The 14391-nt window shown below is 43.4% G+C and overlaps 1 protein-coding gene across 1 annotated transcript in view; it reads right to left on the bottom strand.

Annotated features, from left to right (window-relative positions):
• Window positions 1-12693: 12693 nt before the first annotated feature.
• Window positions 12694-14391, bottom strand: part of LOC126413209 (modular serine protease-like) — a 215597-nt gene continuing 213899 nt past the window's right edge. Inside the window, exon 10 of the mRNA XM_050083106.1 lies at window positions 12694-12905. Within this exon, the coding sequence (XP_049939063.1) occupies window positions 12694-12905 (212 nt within the window). The remainder of the gene's footprint in view (window positions 12906-14391) is intronic.

Below are 14391 nucleotides of genomic sequence, written 5' to 3'. Positions count from 1 at the left end.
CACCCAAGAAAGACAGGTCCTGGCACATGTGCGGAGACTACCATCAACTAAACGCATGAACAATTATGGACACCTACCCCATACCCAACATTGCCGACTTTACCAGTTCCCTTGCAGGTGCGACCACGTTCTCTGTCATTGATTGCAAACGGGCTTACCACCAGATCCCCATGGCGCCTGAAGACATCGAGAAGACAGCAATCACCACCCCAATCGGGTTATTTCAGTCTCAATTCATGCCCTTCTTTCTGAGAAACACAACCCAGACCTGGAAACACTTCTTCAATGAAGTGCTATTCGACCTAAAATTCTGCTTTGCATATCTTAATCACATTCCTGTGTTCAGCTCCTCCATCAAGGATGACATTCGACATGTGCAAACTGTTATGAACACTCTCGCCACAACAGGCATCGAGACCAACCAGGATAAATTGCAGGTACATCAACCCACTGTCACTTTTCTCGGTTTTCGGGTCTCTGCCGACGGCATTTCACCGCCCCCTGAGAAAGTACGAACAATACTAAACCAACCCAGACCTTCATCATTCAAAGAGCTACGACGATTTCTGCGGACGGTTAATTATTATCGTTGGCATCTACCTCGGGCTGCGGAGATTCAGGCTCCACTGACGGACGCCTTGGCAGGCACTGACACTTCTGGATCTTGGTCCATTCCATGGACCCCTGCTATGACTGACTCTTTCACTGCCCTCAAAAATCTTCTTGCCACGGCCTGCACGATTGCGCATCCTCATCCCAATGCGCAGCTTTCCATCATCACAGACGCGAGCGATACTGCCATCGGCGCTGTCCTTAGCCAGACAATCGACAGCCAAACTTCGCCTCTGCAGTTCTTCTCACGCAAGCTCACCAATGTACAACAGAAATATTCTGTGTTTGACAGGGAGCTGCTCGCGGTCTACGAAGTGATCAAGCATTTTAAGACTGACGTTGAGGTAAGCCCTTTCTATGTTTCAACCGACCGCAAACCCCTGGCTGCGGCCATTACAAACCCGCCAGCTGACCTGCCTACTTGCTGCTTCAGATACATGGACTTCATATCTCATTTCATCATTTCACCACCGATGTCAGACACATAAAGGGTGCTGACAATATAGTTGCTGATTTCCTTTCATGAGTTGACACCATCCATTCGCTGTTAGACCTCTCTGAACTGCCTAACCTCCAACCTGCCAACGAGGAAAAACAAAACCTGATTTCAGACTCCACTACACTTCATCTGCACCACCTTCCCTGGCATTTATGGTGAGATCTGGTGCAACGACAGTATGGGTATGTTATGCCCCCTCATCCCAACCACGCTCCATCAAGCTGTCTTCAACGTGTTGCATAATTTAGCCCACCCCGGTGTTTGTGCGTCCACTCACCTTGTAGTGGAGCGCTTTATGTGGAGAAATGTCAACAAGGACTGCCAACAATGGGCACGCTCCTGCGTCACGTGCTAACACTGCAAAGTACACAAGCACACTTCACCCCCCCCCCCCCTCCCCCCACAGTGCCTTTACGATCCCTCATGGGCATTTCCAGCATATTCGTGACATTATCGGCCCTCTCTCCTTCTCTAACGGCTTTCATTATGTTCTCTCGTCTATCGACTGAACAACTTACTGGGCCAAGGCTGTCAGCCTACCCAATATTATGGCAGAAACTGTTGCTCGAGCTTTCGTCGAGTTATGGGTATCTCGTTTCAGATGTCCAGATACCATCTAGACTGCCCAGGGCAGACAATTTGAGTCAGCCATGTTCTACAAGATTTGTAACATTTGCGGCATCTGGCGCATCCATACCACAGCATATCACCCGCAAAGTAACGGACTAGTTGAGCGCTGGCACTGCACTTTGAAGGCAGTTCTTCAATGCCATGAGTCTCTATGGATGGAGACCCTTCCCCTTGTGCTACTCGGCATTCGTGCAATCTACAAGGAAGACCTCAAAGGCACAATAGCCGAGTTCGTATACGGCCCTTCCGCTTCTCTCCTTCAGTCTGACTTACCTTCCTTCATGGACAGCGTCAGAAGCCACTTCATCAACTTCCATATCCCTCTACCCCCCAGCAATTCCCACCCTAAGGTTCATGTCCCGAAATCTCTGAACAATTCCAAGTACGTCATGCTTCGAGATGACACTGTCTGTGCTCCCCTCCAACCTCCTTATACCAGCCCATTCTGAGTTCTCCGGTGCTCAGCCAACGCCTATGACATCTAGATGAAAGATTCAACTGTTACAGTCTCTCTCAAGAATATTTAAGCCTGCTCATGTCGAGCCTTCCTCTATCCCCCTTCATGCCATGACCACACCACTCATTGTCGTGGATCATGATGCTCTTATCACTCCCTCCACATCAGACTTACACACTCGATCGAGTGACTTCCAGCTTCAATCATCAGCTCTCCTCCGACCTTGCCCTCTACTCCAGTCTCACGCACTCCATTGAGTGACCACATGCTCCCCACATCGAGCTTACCCATGATCACGCCCTCACCGCCAGGCCCTTCAATCAAAAACAGAAGGATAAATTTCAGGATCTGACAAGAAGATTAGAATTGAATATTGAGGAAAAATGTAATAGTGTAGAATTAGAGATTAATGAAATGTTAGGATCATAGGAGGATCTATGTAATGCTAAGTTTAATGCTGTAAAGCAGGGATGGCATACTTTGAAAGAGAGCGTTGATAAGCATAGCGAATTAATACCTGTCATACAATCGCAAATCACAGGTGTATGTACAGGAGTAGACAGTGTAGAAAGAAGCTTCAAAGAGAAGATAACAACCTCTGATGTCATAAATGTAAGTAGTCTGGAGGAACAGGTAGAAGAAATTGTAGATCGGAAAGTCACTGAGAGAATAACATCTGGGAATACATCTCCTAAGGCTTCTTCCGAACTTACTGATAACAGGCTGAGCATAGACAAACTATGGAGAGAAGTCAAACTTATACAGGAACAAGTAGAAAAAAGAATATCTTCACCTAATGTTGTGTTAACTAGGGAAGGTGTGACTGATTTGCAGTGGGGAGACTTCCAAAAGAAATTTAAAGAGAAATACTGGTCTGCCAGTGCACAAGAAAAGTTAATATCAGATCCATGGGATCTGGGTGAAGTCATATATCCCCCAGGGATGTTATCATTCTGAGTTAATGGGCGGAGTGACGATCGTCAGATCTTGAGTTGCTTTTGGTGTATCTTCCAAAATAGTTTTCCTGCACCAAATTGCTTGCAAATCTTACACTATTCTGTCATCTATTTCCAAAATCTTAAACTATCCTGTAATCTTTACTTGAAGAACTGGATATGACAATAAAACAAATACTAATTTCGATGAAATAAACAGAATAAGAATATTATGTTTGTGAAAAGTATAATGTGATGAACTGAATGACTATTATATGGGTATAATTTTCTATTTTGCATAGGTTACTTTATACCTTTTATGAGATGTGACATAAATGGGAGAGTTTGTATCAATTTTGAAAGGGATGGGTATTGTAAAGCATGATTTACACTAACCAATAAATCATGGCTAACACAAGACACACATCACACCTTTCAGGCAACCCTCGCAAACATTCTTCACCATTTACTGTTTCCATAGGGTTGCTAAGAATTCCTTCGGGGATCTCAATGGTGAAGGTGAAATGTCCATTCTCTAGGAGATGATTTAACGCTAAGCATCCTCCAGCATCTCACTCAAGTACCTGTTAGGTACAGATCCTGGGGGGAGTGGACTGGGGAGTATTCCCTGTCTTTCGGGCTATCTACATCTACATGATTACTCTGCAATTCACATTTAAGTGCTTGGCAGAGGATTCATCGAACCACAATCATACTATTTTTCTACCATTCCATTCCCGAACAGCGCACAGGAAGAACGAACACCTAAACTTTTCTGTCCGAGCTATGATTTCTCTTATTTTATTTTGATGATCATTCGTACCTATGTAGGTTGGGCTCAACAAAATATTTTCGCATTCGGAAGAGAAAGTTGGTGACTGAAATTTTGTAAATAGGTCTCGCCGCGACGAAAAAGTCTTTCCTTTAATGACTTCCATCCCTACTTGCATATCATATCTGCCACACTCTCTCCCCTATTATGTGATAATACAAAACGAGCTGCCCTTTTTTGCACCCTTTTGATGTCCTCTGTCAATCCCACCTGGTAAGGATCCCACACCGCGCAGCAATATTCTAACAGAAGATGAACAAGTGTAGTGTAAGCTGTCTCTTTAGTGGACGTGTTGCATCTTCTAAGTGTCCTGCCAATGAAACGCAACCTTTGGCTCGCCTTCCCCACAATATTATCTATGTGATCTTCCCATCTGAAGTTGTTCATAATTTTAACACCCAGGTACTTAATTGAATTGACAGCCTTGAGATTTGTGCTATTTATCGAGTAATCGAATTCCAACAGATTTCTTTTGGAACTCATGTGGATCACCTCACACTTTTTGTTATTTAGTGTCAACTGCTACCTGCCACACCATACAGCAATCTATTCTAAATCGCTTTGCAACTGATACTGGTCTTCGGATGACCTTACTAGATGGTAAATTACAGCATCATCTGCGAACAACCTAAGAGAACTGCTCAGATTGTCACCCACGTCATTTATATAGATCAGGAACAGCAGAGGTCCCAGGATGCTTCCCTGGGGAACACCTGATATCACTTCAGTTTTACTCGATGATTTGCCATCTGTTACTACGAACTGCGACCTTCCTGACAGAAAATCATGAATCCAGTCGCACAACTGAGACGATACCCCATGGGCCAGTAGCTTGATTAGAAGTCGCTTATGAGGATTGGTGTCAAAAGCTTTCCAGAAATCTAGAAATACGGAATCAACTTCAGATCCCCTGTCGATAGCGGCCATTATTTCGTGTGAATAAAGAGCTAGCTGCATTGGACAAGAACGATGTTTTCTGAAACCATACTGATTACATATCAATAGATCGTTCCCTTTGAGGTGATTCATAATGTTTGAATACAGTATATACTCTAAAACCCTACTGCAAACTGAAGTCAATGATATAGGTCTGTAGTTTGATGGATTACTCCTACTACCCTTCTTAAACACTGGTGCGACCTGCGCAATTTTCCAATCTGTGGGTACAGATCTATCGGTGAGCGAGCGGTTGTATATGATTGCTAAGTAGGGAGCTATTGTATCAGCGTAATCTGAAAGGAACCTAATTGGTATACAATCTGGATCTGAAGACTTGCCCGTATCAAGTGATTTGAGTTGCTTCGCGATCCCTAAGGTATCTACTTCTAAGAAACTCATGCTAGCAGCAGTTCGTGTTTCAAATTCTGGAATATTCCATTCATCTTCCATCTTCTTTCTCTTCTTCAATCTTAGCAACCATTTCAATTTGTTTCCTTTCATACTTCTTATTTGAGTACCTATCTATTTTTTCCCTCTTTCCATATTCGCATACTTCTATTGAAGAAGTCCTAACTACTTTCCGTGGTTTCGAATAACCTACATCTTATCTACAGATAAATGACCAAAGAATCAGTCTACATTTACACACATCTGCTAATACACAAAGTCCAGTCTAATGTTCTGGACAACTTGAAGTAGTGAAGTATGTGTGCAAACTTCAATTTCTTTAATGATATGACTTACTTGAAATGGTCAGCGGAATTTTCTAGCTGGTTAGCCTGCTGCTGCAAACTCCCTTTCTCTTCTTCTCCGCAGTACATTGCTGGGAACAGGAATTCCTCAAGACTCTTTCTACTTACAGAAATAGGTAGATGTACACAGTTTCTTTTGCTTCACTTAACAACGTATGTTCCTTGATTCTGCTGTGCACTTTCAATACGACTCCCATGGACCAGCCGACAAGTACTTGTCGGTGCTGTGTAACCACCATGTCTACAGTCTTCTCACGATAAACTTCAGAACTGCACACACAGACATGTGACACACAGTAAATAGGGTTCCGTTCTCCCCACTCACATCAAAAGTATCGTGTGTTCAAGATGGTGGAAGGCTGACTGTTTCTAGAATTTACACCAAAATTCTCAAAGCACTACATAACCCCCTCCTCAGGTTGAACACTCAATGTTTTATATAATCATTATGTACATTAATATCACCCATAACAACATTTCACATTTCAACAGTATACATTTTTTTCCTTTTAATAATCATGAGGACTTTTTTTTCTTCTTTTATCTGCTATCTTTCCAATCGTAAACTCCAGGTGTCCCTGACACATGAGTAATCTACTTTCCGTTTTCAGTTTTTTGTACTACCTTCTCTAAGTATGTACTAATTATGGTATTTTTGTGTGGTTTGAAGTAACTCAGGGCAAAATGAAAGTGTTCTTTTGACACTCACAAACTTCCATAAAAAGTAATAACACTAATAGTGCATAGAATTCAAACTTACTGGAATAATCCCTATAAAATGTGTGACTTCTGTCATGATACTGTCCCCTTCTCCAAAGATAAGTACCTATATTTTGCATGTGGGTCGACCTTCTTTTCGTTCTGGTAGGTACATCCCTTTATGCAACGTCACTATTTCTCAGGCCGTGGATGGTTCAAATGGCTCTCAGCACTATGGGACTTAACATCTCAGGTCATCAGTCCCCTAGAACTTAGAAATACTTAAACCTAACTAACCTAAGGACATCACACACATCCATGCCCGAGGCAGGATTTGTACCTGTGACCGTAGTGGTCGCATGGTTCCAGACTGAAGCGCCTAGAACCGCTCGGCGACCAGTGGCCAGCGCCATGGGTGGATTGGACAGGTGTTGCACATGAGTCTTCCACAGGGATATGGTCCTTGTGAATTGAGTTGGGATTGGGAGTGGCATAGGGATGGACTAGGATGTTGTGAAGGCTGGATGGTTAACAGAACACCACTTTAGGAGGGGTGGGAAAGATCTTGGGAAGGATGTCCTTCATTTCAGGGCATGATCATAGGTAACCAAAGCCCTGGTGAAGGATATGGTTCAGTTGTTACAGACTGGAGTGGTATTGGGTGACAGAGGGGGCACCCCTTTGTGTCTGGTTCTTGGGGATGGTGGGAGGATTGTTGGCATGTGAGTAAATGGCAAAGGAGATCTATTTGCTGACTAAGTCTGGGGTGGTACCTGTCTGTGAAGGCCTTGGTGAGACCTTCAGCATATTCAGCAAGGGAGTTCGTGTCACTGCAGATATGTCATCCCCAAGTGGCCAGGCTGTATGGGAAGGATATTTTTGTGTTAAAGGAATCTCTGATCCCTGAGAGGGAAGCACTTCTTTGACACCAATTCCTCCAACAAGAACCAAACTAATTCCAACAATGGACCTTGTGTCTTTCAGTTCATACCGCCATCCAACTGTGAACCTCCACCCATCCTCCCGGCCTCCTACCTAACCTTCCAGAAATTTCTTACCTCCAACATTGCCTCACCATCTTTTCCCCAAGTTCTTCCCTCAGAACACCAACCTCTCAGTAGAAAAAAGAATTGTCATACACAGCCTCAAAATAAATCCTGATCTAATCATTCTACCTGCAGACAAAGGTCCCACCATCCCACCACTGTTGTTATGAATCACAGTGACTACCTGGCAGAAGGCCTCCACCAGTTATGTGAGTGGTCCCACCCCATAACTCTTGACACAACCACCACATTGAAGACACCAACCACTTCCTTTACTGACTCTCCACCTTTCCCACCCCTTTACCTCCTGGATCCCTACTCATCACTGTTGACACCCTCTCCATACACACCAACATACCTCATACCCATAGTCTTCTTGCTATTCAACACTACCTTTCCCAAAGTCCTTCAGACTATAAACCCGTTACCTCATTTCTCGTACACCTTGCTAACTGTATCCTTACTTCTCCTTTGAAAGGAAGGTAATACTAACAAATCTGTTGCACAGCCATGGGCACCCACATGGTACCCTCTTTGCCAATCTGTTTATGACTTATCTATTGGAGACCTTCCTAGCTTCCCAAAATTCCAAACCCCTAATCTGGGTCAGTTTCATTGATGATATCTTCATGATCTGGTCTCAGGGCCAAGACACCTATCTCTGTCCCTTCACATCCATCTCTTCCCATCCATTAAACCAAATTCTCCTCAACCCAGTGTGCCACATTTCTAGACGTAGACCACCTCCTCTCTGATGCCTCCATCCACATTTCTGACCTCATTAAATCCACCAACCACCAACATCACCTGTTGTTGTGGATTTCAATGCCCGTCATCCCTTTCACATCAAAAAAATCCCTCCTCTACAGCCTGGCCATCCAAGGACAGCATACCTGCAGTGACAAGAACTCCCTTTCTGAGTATGCCAATGGTCTCACCAAGGACTTCAGAGATAGGCACTATCCCCCAGAAACAGTCCACAAACAGATCTCCCATGCCATTTCCCCTCACACAGCCAATCCTCCCACACCACCACACCACCAAGAACCAGCCACAAAGGAGACCCCCCCCCCCCCTTTGTCACCCACTACTGGAAAAATTGAAACGCATTCTTTGCCAGGACTTTGATTACCCATCATCATGGCCTGAAATCAGGGACATTCTACCCAAGATCCTTCCCACCACTCCTCAAGTGGTGTCTCATCACCCACTCAACCTGCACAACTTCCTAGTACATCCCTATGCCCCACCTATGCCTTCCAACAAGGATCACATCCCTGTGGAAGACCCAGGCACAGGACCTGTCCAATCCATCCATCAAGCACTTCCTATTACAGTTATGTCACAAGGCCAGGCCAAATGTGAAAGCAGCCATGTCACTTACCACTCTGTTGCAAACATTTCACAGCTTTTTATATTGGTATGACAACCAACCAGCTGTAAACCAGCATGAATGGCAACTGCCAAACTGTGGCCAAGAGCAAAGTAGACCACCCTGGGGCACAACATACAGCTGAACATAGCATGCTTCGTTTCAAGGGCTGCTCCACTACCTGACACTACTTGAGACTTCTGGATCCTCCCTTCCACCAACAGCTTTCCTGAATTGCATACTTAGAAGTTATTCATACAACACATTCCCTGCACCCGTAATTATCCCAGCCTCAACCTATCGTACCATACTGTCCCCACACCCTCCACCCAAGTTTCCACCCCCTCTGTTCTGTCAGCTCCTCCCCACTCACATCACCCACACTCTTTGTTTGCCACCCTCTTGCAATGCACCCACCCATCTTTCCCCTCCCCTCTCCTTTTTTCCCCACCTCCTGCCCCACAAATTCATTACGATGTGTGATAGCAAGAAGCCCTATTGGATGCTGTTCGCTTGGGCTCCTGGAGAGCTGAGTGAAGTAGCAAGTCTATCCCAGAACAAGCAGTGGGATAAAACTGACAAATAAAGTTGGTTGGGAGACTTAAAAGCCACAGTCATGGAGGGTAGTAACTAATGTGATATGCCGGGTGTTGTTGTATGCCTTATGTAGGTTAAAAAATTATGGCAGCGAGGTGTTGGTGTTTAGAAAAAGCCTGTCAGATTGCCATTTACAACTTAACTCGATGGTTGGTTGCAGATTATCCATCAAGGAAATCACATTGAGAGTGAGAAAACAGGCCCTGAGATTCAAGAACTTAGCATAATCTTTGGGCAACTGTCCTTTCAAGCAGCTTGCAGAGCCTGTTGAATAGAATAGAATAGAATAGAATAGATTCTATTCTATTCTATTCAACAGGCTCTGCAAGCTGCTTGAAAGGATTGGGGCTAACTGGTCAGTAACTGTAGATGGATGTTTGTTGTTGCTCAGTTTAAGGACTGGAATGCTGATACTTTCTCACCATAACTATCAAGCCAAATTTGATTGATGACACTGAGGAGATGGTGCCATCAAGTAATTGTCAGATGTTGTAGCATCAGAATGTGAATGGAATCAGGGCCCAGATCCATACTGTGAGATGAGCAAAGAGCCTGAAACAATTCCCAGTCAGTGAAAGGTTCAGTACATAATTTGGCATGCCAAAGGGCAAATGAGAGTATGTCTTTGTCACTTATGCATCTGAAAAACAGTCAAATAAGAAGAGGATGCTGACACCACCGCAAAGAGGGTTGCAAGGTGTTCCGCGAAAGCTGAAGTGTTACAACAGAGACCATCCTGAAAGAAGAGATGTGGTTTAGTTGAAGATCTTGAGCCATGGGATGAAGAGGCATACTTTCCCAGGGAAGAGATGTGGTGCTCCCAGGATTCCTTCCTGCTATGTTTAATTAGATGGTAAGCCTTAGCATGAAATTGCTTATAAGTGATAAAGAAGGTCTGCAAAAGACATCACTTTAACTGCTGCAGCATTCTTTGATGATCCTGAATATCTATTGCAATGTTTTTGGTCCACCATCGCACCAACCAATGATGGAGAGGATCTGTAAAAACGAGAATAGCAGTTTTCACAGTGTAGGAGATGTCTTGCTCAATATTGTCAATGAAATCTGATGGGGAGGGAGTGAAGATAAGAGCAGAGGTACACAAGAGCCAGTTGGCTCTTTGAAGCATCCAACATGGAAATCGGCCCATCTGGTTTTGGGAAGAAAGAAATAGGATCACCAGAAAGTGGTCACTGTCACAAAGATCATCATGTAGTGACCAATGCAATGAAGCCATGGGACAGGAGAAAGAGACTGATAGATTAAAAGATGTCACAGGTGGCATTGAAGTGGGTAGGAATACCATCAGTGGGGAAACACAGATCATGGTCAGAAAGAAGTTGACCGAGAAGAAGACTTGTACCAAATAAAGTGAACTCCCCCCTGCTCCCCCCCCCCCCCCCCCCACACACACACACACATGTGGGGCTATGTGAATTTAAGTTCCCAAGCAGGAGAAAAAGAGGAGGGGAGGAGGGGGGGAGTTGTCTGATTAAAGTGGTCAACTCAGTGGAAGTAAGTGGCCTACCTGGAAGTAAATAAACATTGTGACTTACGTATGATCACTGAGGATTTCTGCACTCACATTGCTATTGCCTCCAATGTGGTATGAAGGGGAATACACTCACTGATGACATCAGTGTGAATCAATGTGTAAATCCCACAGGGGCCAGCAGTTCCAAAAGAATCCATGAGAACTGCATAACATTGGGGAATGGTCATCACATAAGGGTGTTTCTTGTAGATCAACACAAGCTGCAGAAGATGAGGAAATTAGCTATTGTAATTACAGCAGTTGATGGTAACATCCATAGCATTTACACTGAATGATCTCATTATGGGTGCCCAGATTAGGCCTGAAGTGGCTCAGACAAAAACGCATATAATGACGTCACCATGTTGGATAGGCTACAGTGTTAGCTTTCAAGTGCACATAAGAGCCTAGGCAGGTGTTGTGCACAGATATTTTTTAACACTGAATGCAGTAGTCCTTATTTAAGGTGTTCTTCCCCATTTGGTCCATCTTACAGAAAAACATTTGGAATATAAAGAGCAAACCCAGAAAGCGACCAAAAATTACTTCACCTGGGTAGTGAGTGGAAGGATATTCCAAGAAAGGAAGGATGAACATAGGGAAATCAGAGTGAAAATGTTTCATGGCCATCTTAAGTGCACAACTGACTCTCTTTGTGGTGGCCAGGTATTATATCCTATGTGACCTCACATCCAATCTCATACACAACAGTGAAGTCCTACCTTTTCAGTACTCTTCCCCAAAAAATGTTGTTGGGCATCAGAGTAAAAGGCACTGATTTCTATCATTAGCGTACTAGTTTTTCACACTGTTCTGCTCTATGATGTATGAAGTGCTGGCGTTGATATGTTAGTGGTTCATGATGCCATGATAAATTACATGTCACTTTCTGAATAACTTTGTACTATATATCTGCACAATAGCATACAAAATATGCACTAAGCAAGTTGACAACAAAATTTAACAGATAAAGTGACATTCATGTAATGGTTAAATAGCTAGTCCTGACTTATGCCATACACTATTCACTAGTGATTTGTCATCTACTGTACTGTTATTCTGATCTAAGCTATCTAGTGTTATTTGGACATAGTTTACACAGATTTTGCTATGTTTCTTATTTAGCCATCCATTAGATACTATGTCCCCTGCAGCAGATGTAGATGTTAAGTAAATGTTTGATTCTACAGTCTTGTTGAGTTGTTAGAACTGTGGATGAAGATTCACTGCACTCATTGGAATGTTTTGCTTCTGATCAGCTGTTTACATTTTTATCTCTCATATTTAATGATTATTTCTGAAAACAGCAATTAGTATTTATTGACAGATATTCCATTTAGTACAAAAAATAAACTATTATGGTGATATTAAACACTATCATGAGGGCTACTTAAGTACATTAACTGGGTTCAAGACTTAGGCAACTGCACAGCAGCTGATAAACTAAACATCCTTGACAGTTTATATGCTTGTTTCCACACAATTATTGTACATACATTAAAGAAAGAATGTAAAGTATTGTATTTTTTCACCAGATTCATGTTACAGCACAAGATCAACAATTAAACAAATATGTTAAGTACCAGTTAGTTTGACCAATAAATAAACCATTCCTTCTTAAATTGAAAATTAAATCTATTTTTCTTTTAGACAACTTATCTGTGAAGATGCAGTTATTAAAAACAACATATCTGATTTGTTTTATTATAGAGCTTTAGTTTTGACAATTCCCTTAACAGCATAAAGAAAAAATAGTCTTTACAAATAAAACTGAATATCTAATAGTTTATTACTCTCTGTATTTGTTAAGAAAACTTCTAAATTCTGACACTTTTGTAAATGCAACATAGTCTTCTAGGTTACAAGCACCACGTCGACTCGGACGTCCATTTGCACTAACAATTCCCTGCACAAAATAAGACTTACTTGAAGGCGGTAAGGGATTGATTTCATGTATGAAGGTGAGCCCTCCCCCACTGTCTCCTCTACATGCAGTTGTCCCTGGAAATAAGCAACAGTTTCATTAACTTGTACACAACAAGATCATCAAGATCGAAATTTCCCTAACAAAACATCGTCTTACTCTAGCTCTCTCTGAACTTCTGTAAAGGACAGATTGTTAATTATGAAACAGAGGAAGCATTGAGTGCCAGACAGACATGTTGAAAAAGAACAGCAATATATTATTAGTTAGTGGACTAAGTCTTTCGTCAGACATAGACAAAACACTCACACATGCATAAAACCTAAAGACAAACATGACAGTTGCCATTTACAGGTGCTATGTCCTGACTGCCACAGTGTCTGAGGTGAACAGGAATCTTTTCTGCGATGATCAGTGGGGGGGAGGAGGGGGGAGGGGTGTACAGAAGAGGTATGTGGTGAGTGTGGGTGGGGAAAGCAGGGTAGGATGGGGAAAGATCTAGTGCTGCTTGTGGAAGTGTGCAGGGGCATGCTGAGGACACTATGGTGGTTGCAGCAAAGTTGATAGATCACATGGCTGCTTTGTCAGGTGGCCTGCCTTTAATGGGTAGGAGATTCCCATAACAGGACGGGAGCTGGCAGTTATGAGATGGGCCATGTCTTACATCTACATTTACTGCACAGATATGAGCAAGGAGTTGGAAGCAGGGGTGAAACAGGCTCACACAAGGATACTGTGTAGGTTTGGTAGGTGGAAAACCACCACTGTGGGAGGGGTGGGGAGGATAGTGGAGAGGATATTTCTCATTCCAGGGAAAGACAAGAGGTCTTGTGCTGGAGTCAAATGACTGCATTACAGTCTGTCACATCTGGATTCTTCCTCCCACAACAGATTTTCTAAGTTGTATGGGTGGAACACTCCTTATGATATATCCTCCATTCCAGTACACACCCTGGCCTCCACCTATGCTAGTCCCTGTGCTACACCTGCCAGTACGTTCAGACCTGCATATGCCTTCTATCTCTCCAGCAGACCTGCATAGGCCTTCCCCTTCTGCACTTCCCTCCTCTCCCCTATTTCCCCTTAGCACAGCCACCCAATTATGCAACTAACACCCCACCATCTTATCCCCACACTCCATCATCCTAGCCCCATCACACCATTGCACACTCCCACAGGCAGCACTAGGATCTACCTCATCTCCACCCCACTAGCCTGCCCTCTCCACTCCATGCCTCTTCTGTAACCCTTCTACTCGCCCTAGCAAAGACCGCTGTGCATCACAGGTGCTGTTGCAGTCAAGTAATAGCATTCAGATCCTACAGAGCCCATGTGTGTGTTTCCAAATGTGAATGGGTGTGTGCTTTGTCTATGTCTGATGAAGGACAATAGTGAATAATTATGAATCTCGTTCACTGAACCTGTATGCCACTCAGTGCTTCCTATGTGGTGAGTAGTGATCCATCCTTTTGTTATTCTATCCTGGCTTTTCCATTGCTTTGTTTCTCTCACAATTTATTAATAAATAATTCTTAAATAATAGAATCAGTGTCCCATACTGAT

This window comes from Schistocerca serialis, chromosome 7 (genome assembly GCF_023864345.2).
Source record: "Schistocerca serialis cubense isolate TAMUIC-IGC-003099 chromosome 7, iqSchSeri2.2, whole genome shotgun sequence".
Lineage (NCBI taxonomy): Eukaryota > Metazoa > Arthropoda > Insecta > Orthoptera > Acrididae > Schistocerca > Schistocerca serialis.
The sequence above is the reverse complement of the archived record's forward strand: the minus strand, read 5'-3'. Positions and strand labels throughout refer to the sequence as shown.